At 35.5% G+C, this 18,319-nt stretch overlaps 1 protein-coding gene across 1 annotated transcript; it reads right to left on the bottom strand.

Moving 5' to 3' along the window:
* Nucleotides 1-556: 556 nt before the first annotated feature.
* Nucleotides 557-14,074, bottom strand: LOC137945569 (uncharacterized). Its single transcript, XM_068791506.1, has 7 exons — nt 13,763-14,074; nt 11,760-11,967; nt 11,586-11,677; nt 11,315-11,414; nt 3,042-3,873; nt 2,798-2,931; nt 557-1,666 (listed from the first exon to the last, which is right to left on the bottom strand). The coding sequence occupies exons 2-7, from the start codon at nt 11,846-11,848 to the stop codon at nt 790-792; spliced, it is 2,124 nt and encodes a 707-aa protein (XP_068647607.1). The 5' UTR covers nt 11,849-11,967; nt 13,763-14,074; the 3' UTR covers nt 557-789.
* Between the last annotated feature and the right edge of the window lie 4,245 nt (nt 14,075-18,319).

Below are 18,319 nucleotides of genomic sequence, written 5' to 3'. Positions count from 1 at the left end.
AGCACTACAACAAATAAATTGTAAAGTCATTTGATCCAATAATCCAACAATTTTTCCAGTCAATTTTTATTTTATTTTCCTAGTAATAATGCAAGTTACTTGACGAATTGGTTAGATTCTCTCTGCATGTGCTAGTGAAAAAAAAATTCTGCACACCCCATTATAAAAGGTCTGACTACAGTAGAAGAACGGCTTACCAGTCACAACTTGCATGTATAGAATGGGCAGAACCAAAGCTCTAAACTTATCTTTGAATAGTCAGTCCGTAGAAGTTTCGTTTTTTGGAACATATAACCCGTCAGTTCTGCTGATTACTCCCGCACCAGAAGCAGAACTAAATTAGTCCCATTGTTTAATAAGATTAAAGAAAAGAGGTCCAAAATTGAGCTGTTTCTGAGGCATCATTCAGGTAAACTATCATCAGATCTCTCCACTCCCAGGTCTGTGTATGTGTGGTAACTTCAGTTTCGGTAATACAGTTCTCAGCTTTGTGCAAAATGGAAAAAACAAGTCTCCTTCACCAGATCAAACACAGAAACAAATGGTCCCCTGTGATTCATCTGAAAAAAGTACAGCAACAACCGGTCATTTGTAGTACACTGAAGTGGTGGGCAAATACCCGAGCCTTGACAACAAAAGTCAGCTAATAGAAGCTTAAATTAAGTTGAATCAGTGCTCTTTTGTGCATAATGGGATAATCCATTTCCAAATTGTCAGTAGAAAAGTTTCAATATTTGTATTCCTCCGCAAAAGTTACAAAGGATGAAGCAAAATGTTCCTCCATTGAAGTTACAGAGGATGCAGCAAAATGTGCATATACAATACCCAACATGGAAGATGGACTACAACTATGTATAGATAAGTAGCACTGTTCCACACCCACAGCGATTCTGTCCATTCCCAAATGACACCAATAGCAGATGTATCTGTCGGCAAAAATGAGCTTTTCAACATTACTTGAGTAGCTGGAGGAAATGCGATAATTGCCAAGGCCAAGTTGCAAGCTAGCAACAGAACAGCTATCAAGTTTGTACTTCTACTCAAATGCTTCAAAGGATGAGCTATCAAACACATTGGAACCACAAGAAGAGCTCCAATTTGAGCGGTAGCAAAATTTATAATTGACATTAGAGCCAAACCAATAGAAGCAGCTGCAATCATCAGAGCTTTTAAAATGGTCCAATTAGGAGTTTGAGATGGACTTGTTTCAGTGGAAGAGATCGGTTTTGAATAAGGAAAGCCAAAAACCTGGTATAAAATTAGTAAAATAGTAACAGAAAGAAAAAACCATGCTAGCATGCTAGATGTTGAGGTTCTCTCTGGTAACCAGTAGACAAGAGAAGGCAATAGTGAAACAATTGCTGCCCATAGATGTACTGTAAGTACCACTTTTGCAGCATGAAGCCACCTCCATGACCCCCATGCAGATATGATCCCAGAAGTGTCAGTGCATGCTTTGGGTCCTTCACTAGTGCAATCAACCTTTTTACTATCAGAATAGAGGGCGGCTGCAACAACCGGAAGAGGTGCAACAAACAATGCAAAAGCAATCATATAGACACCAACTGAAACAAATTTTCCAGGAGAGGTTAAGAAATAGAGGAAAAAGGACTGATGGAATTTCTCCAGGAGATTGTTTACTGAACGTATGACCCCTTCAATCAACCTGCATCAGGGAAAAGAAATATTGCAATCTCAAATCAGCCAACAAATAAGAAATTAGATTCGAACTGCAAAGAAGAATGTCAATATAATTTCTCTCTCTACAGCTGCAAGGGAGTTGCCCTAACACCTCCAGAGCTCACTGGGTATAGTATTGTCATGTTGAGCTTTTATCATAGAAGCATATGCTTCTTTATTATAAGCCCTTACAATAAGGAATGTAGATGATTGAGCGTTATGCACCTGAAAAACCTTAAATACAATACTTTTGAATGGAATTCTGAAACTCCTTTGGCCATTGGGCCCTTTAATGAAAAGGCCTCTATCCTCAAAAAAAAAAAAAAAAAAGGAATTACAAAATCTTTTATATAGACTCTACCATATAATGTTCTTCAAATATTTTCAGCAGTTTACACATTTGGAAATCCTCAGTTATTTGTCATAAACATGAGAGAAAATTTAAGATTCTAGTAAGACTAATGGAGGGCCACCTCCACCTTACAGGTTCCTTCTTTTCTTAGATTGCTGTCTATGTAGCAAGATCCAGAACAATCCATTCAAGATGCTAACCCAACATTCTGAAATAACTTAACTCTTCAGCAACCTCATTTTTCGACATGTCCACAGCAGGAGAAGAGACAGGGTCTATTATTTTTTGAAAAAAAAGGAAGAGAAGGTCAATTGTTCCCCAAGCTTCTGTTTTTTGAAAAATGGCGAAGGCTTTTATTCAAAGGAAATGAAATAAGAAAATTATAAGAGGGGAAATATCCTCAGATTACAACGGGAAGGAGCTCCCAATGACTAGCTGCCCCAAGGAGATTCAATCCTTAGCTAGAAAATCAGGAAGGCCATTTGCTGATCAAAGAAATTGTCTCCACTAAAATGTGTGGAGAAGCGACCTGTAATTTCATGAAATATGTATCCATGGAGGCTTAGCTTTCCCAGCTGCTCAAGAGATTACATTTGGTGAGTCCCATTCTCCTAGCATCGTAAAAGCTACAATTGTGAATGCCTCTAGCATGAGGTTTTGGATTCAAGTCTTACCATGGTATGTGGTTCAGCATTAAAAAATTATTTAAAAAAAAAAAAAGCAAAAGAGGAAGAAAGAAACAACTAAAGAGAAATGAGAACAAACCGGCCACTCCTCAGAATAAATTGAATCTTCCCTGCCTCTTTGTTTAAAGAAATCCTTGGTGACATCTCCAAAGTAATTGCATCAACTTGGTAGTCACGAAAAGCGCCATGTGACCCAGTTGGTACACCTAGTGCCTACATGAAAATACAGAAACATAAGTTTTTTCTCTTTCAAAAAACAAAAAAGAACCAAATCATAGCTTCATGAGGCTCTAAAAAGTCCAAATTTTATAATTTGCAGTTACCTGATAATACATGGAACTTGCGAGTGTAGCAGTGCCTTCAACATAATCCATCACAGGGATTGCAAACTTCCATTGAGGATTTAAGCATCCAGCCACTTCACTCAACCGCTCAAGCATTTTACCTAAAATCTTCAACCACACTGAGCTTAGTAAAGAAGATACAAAGGCCACTTTTACACGAAAACCTTGTCTGTGAGCTGCCAAATAGTTCACGACATTGATTAGATCTAAATTAGGCATCTGACCATTTGATGCCTCTGCATATATTTTAAGGGTATCTTTCTCAGTACCCCCCTCACTGTCCATAACCTTGAAGACCACTGCAGCTGCCATAGTTCCAGCACGTTTAAAATCCACTGATCTCCTCCCGGAATATTGACTGCTCATGTGACCATCAGATTGTTTTAACCCAGTTAAAAAATTTGGATTGTGGTAATCTCTCAGCCATGAAGCAACTGATAGATATTCTCCATAAAATGAATCTGAGACCAACCACACAACATCTTTGGCAAGCCAAGGAACTCGGCTAAGAAGAGAGAAAATGGAGTAACCAAGACCTAAAGAGAAAGCATCACTTAATTTAATCTCCTCTGAGTTAAAAGGTGTCACCAGTACTATAGCTTCTTTACCATCCCCACCAGGAGCTCTTATTATACCAACGGTGTTGACACCATTTAGAGCAGATGAATTGTTCACATGTATGTGTGAGGAACAGTGAGTCCCTGAGAAAAAATGAAGTGGATGAAATTGATCTTTTTGAGACTGAAACTCATGGTAGTAAACTTCAGCCCCCAAGTCTCTTATATGCTCTGCAATCAATCTCGGAACTTCCCTGTATTAGCACAAACCTATCTCAATTGAACAGGACAAGAACATAAAAAAATAGAGTAAAACAACATAAAAATGAATTTCCTAAGTAGAATTTTAACTAAAACCTTCTTGGCCCTCAAAGCATTAGAGTTAACCCAAGCATGACAAATGAACCTGGTCCTTTGGACTGTTGATCTAGTTGAGACATACCAGGAGGGAATCTTAGATGTCCCAATGAACATTTCATCCCAAATCATTAAGTGTTAATTGAGTGTTCATGTTTATGTCATTGAAAGTCAACAGAATGTTCATATTGAACCCTAACAAATCTCATTCTATTTGTTATAACTGACAGATTAGAATAATTTTTTTGCTTGTATAAGGGTGCTCTTTAAAACAAAGAAAATCCATTAATTTGAGTCAAGCAAATCCCAATAAGGAAGAGAGTTAAGTTGTTCAAAGTTTGGCCTGACATTTTAATCAGCTTCTCTAATCAACCACTATTTGTTTCATTTGGATATCTTATATGAGCCCAAAACAGCAATTTTAAGAGCCATATTTGCTTTCAAAATCTATCTACTTCATCATAAACAACAGTTTCCTACAAATCATGCTTGGAACCTATAGAGGATATCAAGTTTTTGCTCTGTTGTAACTCTATCTCTTTTTTGGAGAGCTCTGTCATAACTCCCATCATGAACCTATTATTATACAGAAAGATACAACATAGTTTTCTAGCAATAGCTTCCACATAATTAAGTTCTTTTAAACCTTGAAACACCTTAAAATTAGAATGCCCAGAGGTTTGTAGAGGATACCTCAAATATAGTAATACCAAAAATTCTGAAATGCAGCAACTACTGACCCATTATCTTATTTAATTTATATGTACATTCATCCAACATGGTATACAGATTCACACGCTTCTATGGGAAGACTCTACAAGTGTAAGAAACATCAAAGACTGAATTAATTCCAAATAGGTCACATACTTATAATACCCCACTATGACTCTAAAGTAGAATTGATTGGATTACTCCAGCTGCAGGTGGCTGGATAACAATGGAAAGCTTCTGGGAGCACCAAGAAATAATCCATGATTCAACCATCAGGAAGCCAAATACAGGACTTCAACTCCTTCTGTAGCCAAGTTCTCTGATCTAAGTTTCGTGTATTATAACTAAGAAAATGATCTTTTCCCACTGAACATGGTACTATAACTAAGAAATAGGTCACATAGTTATAATACCCTATGATTCTAAAGTAGAACTGATTGGATTGAAATACATGTATAAGAGCATTTTGGTCATTTCCTATTTGTATGTGTGTCCCTCTAAGTGTTGCAGTATGTGAAGTATTGTGATAGGAGTTTATGTTTCAAGTTAATCTAATAAGTATTAAGAGAGTTATTGAGTTTAATGCAATGAGGGGTATTGTTGTACTTTGTACCTTTTTCACTTAAGTGAGATATTTAAACAGAGAGGGCTTGATTTTCAGCCCTAAGAGAGTGCTGCTCCAACGTACTCTTCTCTCTCCCTCTTGCCTCTTCTTGTCTCCTCCTATTTCTCTATCTCTTTGATGTTTTTCATGGTATCAGAATAGTGAATTGCAAGCTTGGGAAGCCTTCTTCAGCCATATTCCTCCTCTCTCATGACCCACGACTCCTATTTTGAAGATTCAACAAGATTTTACCAATCTTCACTACCTGAGTGAATAAAGGTTCAATCTTTTCCTCCTTTTTTGTTCCATAACCTCTTGGTTGATGGCTTGTGCTTTGAACAGTTTCTATGCTTGTTTGTACCCCAAGAGGTCTATTACTGCCTTGACCTCAATTTGGGTTAGGCATATACCCACAGTTCGTACCCTATATGTGCAGTTGCATATTTTGTGGATTTGGCTTAGAGTTGATGCCTAATTGATGTTGAATGAAGTTGAAGGTGCTGGTTTGATGTAGTAGAGGTTGCACCAATTCAATTTTGTGTGTATGGGGCCCACTTGCATCTGCGCAAACTATCCAAGTCAATTATGTGTTGCTCTTATTGTGCTTTGTGGATTGTGATTGGTGGTGATTAATATTGGTTAGTTTATTGCTTGACTGTGTTAAAATGACGGATTTTAGAGAGGTTATTACTCAAATTAACTGTTCCGGAAGCTCTAATGGTAAGGATTCTCATTCAATTTAGATTACCTCAGTTAAATTGAATGGGAAGAATATCTGAATTGATCGAGATCAGTTCTTATGTGCTTGAAAGCAAAAAGGAGAGTAAAGTACCTTAAGGAGGATCCTACTAGCCCTATGATAGAGGACTAGGAAGCAAAAGGCAGTCCGGTCATGACTTAGCTTGTTAATAGCATGGAAACAAGATTCAATAATCAGGTGATGAGTTGTGATACCTCTAAGAAGATTTGGATGACCTTGGAGTCTATTTTGTCTCAGGAGAGTTATTTGTCAGATATTTCAGCATGAGATGAGGTCCTAGGTCTATCACCGATTATTTTACTAAGATGCGAGGAATACTACAAGCAATCAGCACTTTCCATCCGTTTACCACAAATGCAAAGCAACTTAGGAAAGAAAAGAACCACATTCAAGTAGTTCGGTTCTTATAAGCACTCGGACCAGAATACAATGCAATCCGAGCACAAATGTTAGTTGATGATGAAGTAAGTACCCTTGTGATTGTGTCATTCAGGTAGAAAGTGCAATTGTGAATAAAGGTGATAAAAAAATGGCACCAACTTAGTCTCAATTCTATCCCTACCAGATCAGACACCCCCAGAGGTCGTAGAGGGGGTGGAAGAGGTCGAAGTCATGACAGTTCAAGTCGTGGTAATAGGGGCGACAAAAGATGTATTCATTGTAAGAGAAGTAATCATTTTTTAGACAAATGTTGGGATAAGTTTGGAAAACCAGCTTGGGCAAACTCCAGTTCAGCCACGAATGAGAAAGTTTTAAATAGCGAAACTCAAAGGGAATATTGAAGCTACTTCAGCATTTTAGTCAACTGACATCCACACCATCATCCTCTGTGAATCAGGACACCAGATCTTCATGCATAGCTAGTGCCACAATGGCAAACTTAGGTATGATTGCATTACCTGTGTCCTCTAGTTCATCTTGGATCATTGATTTTGGAGTGTCCACACATATGTCAGGTATACCTGTCATGTTCTCATCAATTCTTCCTTCTCACACTTACTACACGATCACTCTAGCTGATGGATCCACCTCACAAGTCCATGGTGAGAGTGTAGTGCAAACCACTCCACATATGCCCCTTTCAAATGTCTTATTTGTCCCAAAATTTTCAGTTAACCTCTTGTCTATTAGCAACATTATTAAATCTTTGAACTGTTCTGTAATCTTTTATCCTACTTCGTGTGTATTTCAAGATTTGTAGATGAAGAAGAAGATTGATTTTTGAGCATGAGAAGGGTGGACTCTAGTTGCTGGATGACATGAATGTTTCGAAAGTTGTGGCCTTATCAACACATACTTCACCATATTTGTGGCACTTGCGCTTGGGACATCCATCTGCAGCTAAGATTTGTCACTTCATTCCTTCTGTACCGTCTAATCTGTCTTTTTGAGTGTGAATCCTATCAACTTGGAAAATATCATTGATCACATTTCCCAGTTAGTTCGAGTCAAAAGTACTAGTCTTTTTTAATTAGTTCATTCAGATATATGGAGACCATGTAAAGTCCCAAGTGTCTTTGGTTTTAAATATTTGTGTCTTTCATAGATGACTTTAGTAGAGTGACATGGGTTTATCCTTCAAGAGAAATCAGAAGTACTTGATGTATGTACGAAGTTTTTTAATGAAATAAAAACCCAATTTGGGACATTTATTCGCATTTTTCTCACATAATGGTTTGGAATTTCCTAATCGAAAGTTCAAATCATTTTGTTTTTGCATGGTATTCAACATCAAACCTCATGTGCCTACAATCCTCAATAAAATGGGTGGTTGAACGCAAAAGTAAACATATACTTGAGGTCACACGTACTTTATTGTTTCAAATGAATGTCCCTAGGTCGTTTTGGGGCGATGCAATTCTCACATCGTGTTATTTAACTAATCATATGTCATCTTCTATTCTCCATGGATATGTTCCTATTATGGTTCTAAAACCTCAGCACAAGGTATTTAATGTTTGTCCATGAGTTTTTGGGTCCACTTGTTGTGTTCATTCTCTTGGTACCAATAGCCATAAATTGTCCACAAGGTCTATTAAATGTATTTTTTGGGTTACTCTCAGTATCAAAAAGGAAATAAATGCTATAATCCTCTTACAACGAAAACAGATTCTTCGATAATACACTATTTTTCATCCTCAAACGTGTCATCACTTCCCTTTAAGTCTAGGTACGGATATTCCAAATGTTGACAATCCAGTTCCTATAGCTGTTATAGATGAGTCTAGTGCAGATATGCCTCAACCTATTCCTCCACCACCACCTTCACCCTTAAAGCCACTCCAAATGTATCAACGTCCTAGCTTACAACAACACAAATCTCCTTCTCAAGTTCAACCATCAGATTCTTCATTTGTAGATTTCCACCCTTCTGATTCAATACTTACCATTGCACCCAAGTCTTGTATTTGGTCTCACATTTCGAGATCCACAAATTTAGCAGCCGAAGCGCTTGCTAAAAACGGAGCTACCGTGCAATCGCTAGTTGTCAGGGAGATGCTCCCCCCTTTGTAATTTCTGTATTTTCTTGTTTATATATATACATATTTTTCAAAAAAAAACTTACCATTGCACCCAAGAAAGGAAAAACGTCATGTACTTATCACCCAGTTTCAAAGTAAGTGTCCCTTAATTTTTTATCTCCTTCCTATAAAACATTTGCTCTATCTGCTTCTTCTATTCCCCATACTGTGTAGGAGGTCTTAGTGTTGCCAAAGTGGAAACAAGCTATGGATGCAGAAATGAAGGTCTTGATTTCTCGAGGTACATGGAAACTTTTTCACCCACTTGAAAGGGCAACCGTTGTTGAATGTCAATGGGTATATACCCTCAAATATCGAGCAGGTGGTAGTATTGAGAGGTGTGTGACTTGATTAGTAGCCAAGGGTATACCTATGGAATTGATGTCTGTGAAACATTTTCTCTTATTGCTCGTCTTACTTCGGTTCGCATTCTAGTATCTGTGGCAGTGAATAAGGGTTGGCCCCTACATCAATTAAACATCAAGAATGTCTTTTTATATGCTAATTTATAAGAAGAGGTATATATGGAGCAACCTCCTAGGTATGTTACTCAAGGGGAGATGAGAAATGTATGCAAGTTGCAAAAGGCAATTTATGGTCTAAACCAGAGTCCTAGAGCTTGGTTTGAAAGTTCAGTATAGTTGTTCTAAAGTTTGGGTTTATACAGATTCATTGTGACCATTCCATGTAAGTATTGAACAGACAGTCGGGAGTTGTGATTCTCTTTGTGTATGTAGATGATATTGTGCTAACGGGAAGTGATTTGAAGGGGAATTGGTGAGGTCAAACACTATCTACCACCACAATTATAAACGTAGGATTTAGGATGTTAAATTTTTTTCTCAATATTGAGGTGGCAAGAAGCAAGAGGGAGTTGTTCTCTCAGAGGAAATATGTTCTAGACATGTTATATGAATATGGTCTTCTGGGTGCACGTTCAGTGGATACTCCAATGGAAGTATGTTAGTCTTCACGGTGATCAAAGCTCTAAGTTTAAGGACAAAACTCAATATAGACACTTAGTAGGTAAACTAATTTATACCACTATTACGAGACCAAATATATCCTTTGTAGAATGTGTGATAAGCCAATTAATGGGGCAACCTCGCAAAGTACACTTGGAGGCTGCACATAGAATCTAAGATATCTTAAAGATGCTCCAAGAAAAGGTTTGTTATATACCTCTCATGAGAATATTGATGTGCTAGGCTATTCCGATGCAGATTATGCAGGGTGCAAGATGGGTAGGAGATCCACAATAGGTTACTCTTGCTTTATTATAGGTAATTTGGTTAGTTGGATGAGTAAGAAATGAAATATAGTGTTAGATCCAGCTTTGAAGCCAAGTGTAGAGTAATAGCTCATACAATGAGTTAACTCATATGGATTAAATTTATTTTTGTGGAGTTAGCTTTTCACATCATTGAACCTATGGTTATGAAGTGTGACAATCAGGTAGCAATTTTTATACCAAGAAATCTGTTTTTTATGGGAGAACCAAACACATTGAAGTAGACTATCATTTCATCTGAGACGCTATAATGCAAAGGAAAATTGTTATACCGTATGTGAAGTCATTTGACCAACTTGGTGATATATTTACCAAACCACTTAGAAGGCGTGAAAATTATTCATTTTGTAACAAGCTGGGGCTATTTGACATTTATGCTCCAACTTGAGGGGGAGTGTTGAAATATATGAATAAGGGCATTTGGGTCATTTTCTATTTGTATGTGTCCCTCTAAGTGTTTCAGTAAGTTTGGCGTTTTGTTTGTTTGATTGCAAGACTAGAGGAGGGGCGAAGTGTTTCAGTAAGTTAGGCATCATGATAAGAGTTTATGTTTCAAGTTAGCCTGATAAGTATTCAGAGAGTTATTGAGTTTAATGCAATGAGGGATATTATTGTACTTTGTAGCTTTTTCACTTAAATGAGATATTTAAATAGAGAGGGAAGAGCTAAGAGCGTGCTGCTCCAACAGTCTTCTCTCTTCCTCTTGCACCTTCTTCTTTTCTCCTTTTTACTTCTCCTACTTCTCTATCTCTTTGATGTTTTTCAGATTGGATTACTCTAGATGCAGGTGGCTGGATAACAATGGAAAGCTTTAGGGAGCACCAAGTAGTAATCCATGATTCAGCAATCAGGAAGCCAAATACAGGAGGTCAAGTCCTTGAGTAGCCAAGTTCTCTTATCTAAGTTTTTTGTATCATTATATTGGATAAGTACAGTAAAAAGATCATTTTCCCACTAAGCTTGGTATTATAACTAAAAAATAGGTCACATAGTTATAATACCCTATTATGACTCTAAAGTAGAATTGATTGGATTACTCCAGATGCAGGTGGCTGGATACCAATGGAAAGCTTCTGGGAGCACCAATAAATAATCCATGATTCAGCAAGCAGGAAGCCAAATACAAGACGTCAAGTCCTTGAGTAGCCAAGTTCTCTGATCTAAGCTTCCTGTATCATTACATTGAATAAGTACAGTGAAAAGATCATTTTCCCACTAAACGTGATATTAAGTGAAGGTGAAACATTTTTTCCTATCAAAGACAGTTAGAAGTCCACACTGCAAGCCATGAGAGTTTGATTATCCAGCCATTATCACCTAATTTCCAATAGAATACTGAATGGCAAACAAGTGGTACACACATTTCAAGCGGAAAATTTCATTAGTCTAGAGATAAGAATAAAATTTGCAACATAAAAACTAACAGCCAGGCCAAGTTGATGGTGTATACCTCCTCCATTGTCCAGATTTCAACTTCAAGTGTAGTAACTCCTTCACCAAATTATTAGCTTCTGTGACATCTTGACCTGAGAAAGAGGGATTTGCAGAACCTACCACATACAAATCTCCTTTAGCCAAAAGCTACAAAAAGGGGTTTAAAACAAAGATGAGCTGCAGTCATCAAATAGAGCAACACTGATTTTTTTTTTTTTTAAGCAACATAAATGGTTTAAATATATAGAAATACAATAAACGAAACGGGGGCTGCTCAGCAGAATTACCAGGCATGAGGGCATTCTCCGATATGTAAGTGTTTTTGGCAAAAACAGGGAGGACAAGGATTGCAAGACATCCAGCAATAAAGCAAAGAATACTGTTTCTCCACACAACAAAGTCAGCTAAATTAGAGAAAACAGAAGTGCAGCAAATAAACAACTTTAAAGAAAAAGGTGTACCTAACTATTGTGCTGTGAGACATGAGGAAAATTCCAAGACGAACAATGAGACGAGGTTTCTTGTTAGAATTTTGTATTAGATGCCCCATTTGATCAAAGTTTCAGCTACACTTGTCTCTCTTCTGACAAAGCAACAACTGCTAACAGGTTTGTGCAAAGAACTATTACATAAAGAAGCTTCCCTCTCTCTTTGTCCCCTTTGCAGGCCCTGTTTGGTTAGAGAAAAAAGTGAGACAAAAAGAAAGAAATAAAACATCATGGAGGCTTTTCATTAACAGAGATCTGGCTTCACATCCAAAGTTGTTGATCAATGTGATGTTCTGCTATAACTTTTGCAGCCAATTAAACTCTACTCGGTGATAATTAGTTTTTTACAAATCAGCGGTAATTATCAATCAAATAATATGCCTCACTAAACAAAGTTAACCTGTTCTCACCTAGATTAACTTTTTTTTTATGAGGAACTGAATATGGTAAAAGTTATAAAACAAAATTAAAAGCATATGGTATAAATTAGTAGCACAAATCAAGAGAATGAGAGATAAGTCACTTGTTCACAATGGTTCCTACAGTTATTGGGTGAGGACACTCTAAAGTATTCCGATCAAGAAGAATCCATCAGGAAATAGATGTGCGTAAATGTCAAAGTTCAGCTATATTTATTTTTTTGAGTGGGGCGTGGTGCGAACTCGCGACCTGACGCACCTGATGTAAAGAGAATACCACTAGACCAAATGGCCTTAGGTAGTTCAGCTATGTTCAGTGCATGAAAAAACAAAACTTCACCAAGGTTACAATAATTTGACTAGAAATTCTTGGAAAATCATCCTAAAGTAATTTCACTTTTTAAAAGTGGAATTACCAGAGCAGGTACAAGAATCTTTAGGAAGGGAGTAGAATATCAGAGGAAAGAGAAAACTATTTTGTCTCGTCTTTCCCCTCCCTCTCTCTCTTTTCCTCTCTGTTCCTTACTCTTTCTTTTCCCCTCTGCTCCTTACTCTTTATTTTCTGTCTCTCTTTCTTTTTCTTTCTTCATCTTTCCCCATCTTAGATAGTAAGTTTAGACATACACTAAGCTTTGGAATTATATAATCTACAGAAAAATATTGAAAAAACTATATTGTTGTAAAAGAATTCAAAACATATATTCCAGATATGCAATATCAAGTATACTAACCTTATTCTATTTTGTTTCTTTAGGCCTTTGTTTTTTTTTTTTTCTAAAGGTAGTGCTTCATTGTTTTACTTGTATCTCTTCTGTAAATAAAATAATCAACTCAAAGAAGTAGTTTCATTGTGAAGCATAACAATACTGCCATTGCAACCATAGTTTATTAAAATATGGCAGGTTGGCTACACGAATCTTAGTCCCCAATTCTGCTTTTTCCTAATACGACCCTCACAAAACACATTAGCAGCTTATTTGAACCCAAGTGAAGTGATTTGGTATGATAGAGCTTCAAGATATTACCTCTTTTGTGTTAGAGTATATAGCATTATTTGAGCATACTAGAAGATCCTAAAGTAACAAAGAAAATTAAGAACAAGTAAAATTTGATGTATAATGGGAGATTGAACTCCTTAACTTGGATGAATCCCACTCGGACTAGTACTAAACTTTATAAAATAAAGGGCTGTAGATCAAGTAAAATATACTCGACAATTATCTCCCTCATGAGGCATTGTAGGCGCAGTAGCAGAGTTGGATGAAGAATCAACAACTAGAAACAGCCTACATCAAGTGAGAGCGAAAATAAAACGAAAATTATCCTTATCCCCTTTACCCGTTTCGAAGGTGAAGTCTTGATACCAATCATGTTTGGTTGAAGATGATACAAAGCCACTATCACTGTGGAGCCCCCGCAGCAGACAATAATCAAAATAAAATGATACAAGAAGAGAAGAAAATCGGCAAAAGAAGGCATAAACATTCAGAGAAAGAAGAGAAATTTCGGAGACAGCAGGAACTAGACGAGGAAGAAGATAATAACCAGGGACAATACCTCTAACAGCCCGATCCTCGATGCAGCTGATTCACCAGCGGGAAATTTTTCAAGCAACTCGCCGATTGTGGAAATTTCCAGCCAGGCTTACTGTGGAGGAAATCCATCTGCTTCGGAACCTCCTGTCACTCGCCGGGAAGAGCGAAACCAGCCCAGGTACAAACAGAGGGTCAAATGGTAGAACTCAGACAGACGGTTGCTTGGCGAGTCAAATGGTAGAATTCATTGCTTGATTTTTTGTTTTTTATTCTTCTGAATCTACACTTCTCCACGCATTTCCAACAGAGCAGCCTCCGGCATCTCTTCGCTAAAGTAAAAATTATGACAGCAAGGTCAAGAGCAAAAGTTGAGATACTTAAGGGTGGCTTCGAACAGAGCCGGCTCGCGAGCGGCTCGTATTCGGCTCGGCTCCGGCTCGGTTCGACTCGTTATATTTCGAGTTCGTTTAGGTTCGTTTAGGTTAACGAGCCGAGCTCGAACAGAGCCAGATTCGGCTCGTCGGCTCGCTAACCGACTCGTTAATTTAACGAGTGGCGGGATCGGGGGTCTCTCTCGCCCTCGCTCTCTTGTCTCCAGAAAAAAAATTTCGGTCTCTCTCCCGCCCTCGCTCTCGTCTCTCCCGAAAAAAAAAATTCGGTCTCTCTCTCGCCCTCGCTCTCTTCTCTACCGAAAATTTTTTTTCGGTCTCTCTCCCGCCCTCGCTCTCTTCTCTACCGAAAATTTTTTTTCGGTCTCTCTCCCGCCCTCACTCTCTTCTCTCCCGACAATTTTTTTGCGGTCTCTCTCCCGCCCTCGCTCTCTTCTCTCCCGAAATTTTTTTCCGGTCTCTCTCTTGCCCTCGCTCTCTTCGTCTCCTCCCTTTCTCTCTTTTTCCTCCGAAATTCCCTCTCTTGCCCCCATCTCCCTTCTCCCTCTCGCCGCCAGTGCCCCTTTCGCCGCCGCCGCACCTAATCCTTCCCCCTTCTCTGCCTCTCATCGTCGTCGTCGTCGCCCTCACCTCGTCGTACCCCAACTAGAGCGGCTGCTCTGGACCCTCTCCCGTCGTCGTCACCCCCCTACCACCGTCTGCTGCCGCCGTTAAATCAGCCGGCCACCGCTCTCGCCGGAACGGGAACCCCCGGACACCTAAAGTTTCGGAGACCTAAGCTAAGGGGGGGGGGGGGAGATTATTTTCCCCCCTCGACGCTCCGTCCCGCACAGCGTGCGAATTCGCACGTGTAGTTCACACATGCGAGGTCGCACGTGTAGTTCACACATGCGAGGTCGCACGTGTAGTTTTTATAAAAAAAAACAAAAAAAACTTGTAAATCCTATTCTCAACCTGTTTTTTGTATGGACGATGCAACAATACGTAAAAATATAATGTGTTAAATTTAGCATTTGATCAAATTTTCTTGTTTATTTTTTTATTTTTTATAATTAATTATGTACACAGCTAATTGGTTCACGTAATTATTGTATTAATGTATAATAAACAGCAATCAATAAATAATATAATATCTAATTTAATTAATTAATATATTAATTATACATTAAATTACTTATTTGTGTTGTAATCATGTTTGTTTTACCTAAATTGGGGTTTAAATATTATGTTTTAATTAAGTATACTATTATAAGTTATTTATTTTTTTGTTTTTTATATTTTTCTTATTTTGGGGCACTAACACTATAAACTGTTTTCAATGTATATGAACTTATACACACTAACACCAAGTTTGAAATTGAATTTCATGTAGAGGAATTAAATGAATTTGAAGCGTAAGATGAAGATGAACTTCAAATTTTACGTTTGTTGACTAACCCCCCTTATAATTCTCATATCCACAGTAGTTTCGGAGTCATTATTTAGTGCTGGTGGTAAATTAATAGACTTGTATAGTTCTTCCTTGGTACCAAATACATTTCAAACTTTGATTTGTGACACTGGTTGGGTTCGGACTCTTCACGGTATAAAGAAAAATCAAAAGGTGAATTTATTTGATTAATTATTTATTATGATATTTTTTAGTTTTATTTATTAAAATTTTGTTTTATGATTACAGCCTGAGAAAAAAAGTGTAGAGATAATGCTACCAGCTATATGATTTTTCACGTTTTTCTCATCATGGTAATTTTAATATTTTTAATGACATTAAGTAACTACTAGTAGAAGAGTATTTTTTTATCTGACAATAACTAATTTTATTTTTTGTTTTAGTCATAGGTGGAGATTTTGCTCAAGCAAGGACGTATATTATTTTCTAGCATAAAGAGAAATAACTATAGTTTGTAAATTTATAATGGATTTATAGTTTTTATTTGGGTGACTATAAATTGATAGTGATATTTCATTTAATTTTGTTTTGTTTGATTATTGTATGAAATTTATTTATAATATTATGCAATGTATGGAGTGTTTAAACTATTTTATGGAATATATAAACAATTTATTGGAGTGTTTATGGAATGTATAAATAATTTTATGGAGTATTTATGCAGGTATTATGTATGTTGATTATGCCCAATTTTATATAGAGATCATGTCGAATTTTATACAGGTATTATATATATAGATTATGCTTAATTTTAAGTATGCCCAATCTTATACATGTATTATATATATAGGTTATGTCCAAATTTATGTAAAATGTATACATAATTTTATATATATTTTATTTGGTATATATTTTTTGAAAAGTTTTAAATGTATATTGAGGCTCAAGTTCAGCTCGAAGCTCGACTCGAACTCGTTGGGCTCGAGCTCGATAACAATTTTAGGCTCGAGATGAGGCTCGGCTCAAAGCTCGGCTCGAACATAGGCAAGTTCGGGCTCGGCTCGGCTCGATGCCACCCCTAGAGATACTCCTCCAAAAACTCCATTGTGTTGTCATTAAATATTGATATATACTATTTATAATGCTTGTTATATTATTTAGTTTGTATGTTTATTTATAACTATTGTAATAGTTTATATATTAATAAATAAATGTTTATTTTTTATTTTATGTGTTTTATTATATATTTACTTAAGGTTTATTTAATTTTATATCTATAAATATTTATAGATATTTTTATATATTTAAGGAAGATTTCGGTTTTTACTTAACTTTTTAAATATAATTAGATAAATAATAAAATTTTGAACTTATTTAGGAAAATACCCAACTTTTGTGTACCGTCCAAAGTGACACATAAGGTTTTAACCAATTATGTGGCACCACATCATCATGCCACATCAATACTCGATGAGTCGAACGACACATCATCAAATAATACAAAAACCCTCAATTTAAAATATAACATGGCAAACCATGTCATCAATTTAAAATATTTATAAACTAAAAAAATTATTTTAGAGTTTTAAAATCAAATTTATCGATACATTTTTTATTACCTTATATTTAAATTAATAAATTATTAAAAAGTATATTAATTAATTAAAATTCTTACTCTTACCTATTTAACATCATTTATTATCGATTTAAAATATGTATTAATTGGAAACATATGCAAATTCTATATTAAAGTTTTAAAATAAATAAGTATACTAATTAGTTAAAAATCTTACTCTTACTTGTTTAACACCTTTTATTATCAATTTAAAATATGTATTAATTAAAAAATTGAAAATTTTATTTTAGAGTTTAAAAATCAAATTAATCGATATAATTTTTGTTACTTTATATTTAAAATAATTAAAAATATAATAAGTATACTAATTAATTAAAATGTCTTACTCTTACCTATTTAAAACAATTTATTATCGATTTAAAAAGTTTTAAAAATGAAAAAATAATTAAAAAAATTATTTTAGAGTTAAAAAAAATTATCGATACACCTTTTATTACCTTATATTTAAAATAATAAAAAATAAAATAATTATACTAATTAATTAAAAAAATCTTACTCTTATGTATTTAACACGTTTTATTATCGATTTAAAATATCTATTAATTGAAAACTATTCAAAAGATTTATTTTATATTTTAAAAATCAAATTTATGGGTACACATTTTATTACTTCATAATTACAATAATAGAATATAAAATTAGTATATTAATTAATTAAAAATTCTTACTCTTACCTGTTTAATATTTTTTATTATCGATTTAAAATATTTTAATTGGAAATATATTTGAAAATTTTATTTTAGAGTTTAAAAATAAAAACTATCGATATACATTTTATTACCGTATATTTAAAAAAATAAAATATAAGGTTAGTATATTAATTAATTAAAAAAACTTACTCTTACCTATTTAACACCTTTTATTATTGATTTCAAATAATTATTAGTTATAAAATATTTGAAAAAATTATTCTAAGGTTAGAACTAAAATTTAAGTTTTTGTCATAACACATTTCATTAACTTTAATTTATTAAAATAAAATAAAATATATAAATATTAATTATTAAAAAAAGCATCTTCAAATATGATTAACACTTATTATTCCATTTACCATCTACCATCTACATAAATGGTCTTATACAGTTTTTACTTAATTTCAAAATCAACGTGCCTGACTCAGTTTTTGTGATTTCTCTCATCTCACCATTCTCGTAAGAAGTGTTG

Source organism: Aristolochia californica, unplaced genomic scaffold, assembly GCF_029961685.1.
Source record: "Aristolochia californica isolate CCGP_79_NKW_82.1479 unplaced genomic scaffold, dmAriCali1.0.hap1 SCAF_12, whole genome shotgun sequence".
Taxonomy (NCBI): domain Eukaryota; kingdom Viridiplantae; phylum Streptophyta; class Magnoliopsida; order Piperales; family Aristolochiaceae; genus Aristolochia; species Aristolochia californica.
This window is presented reverse-complemented; position numbering and strand designations above follow the sequence as displayed.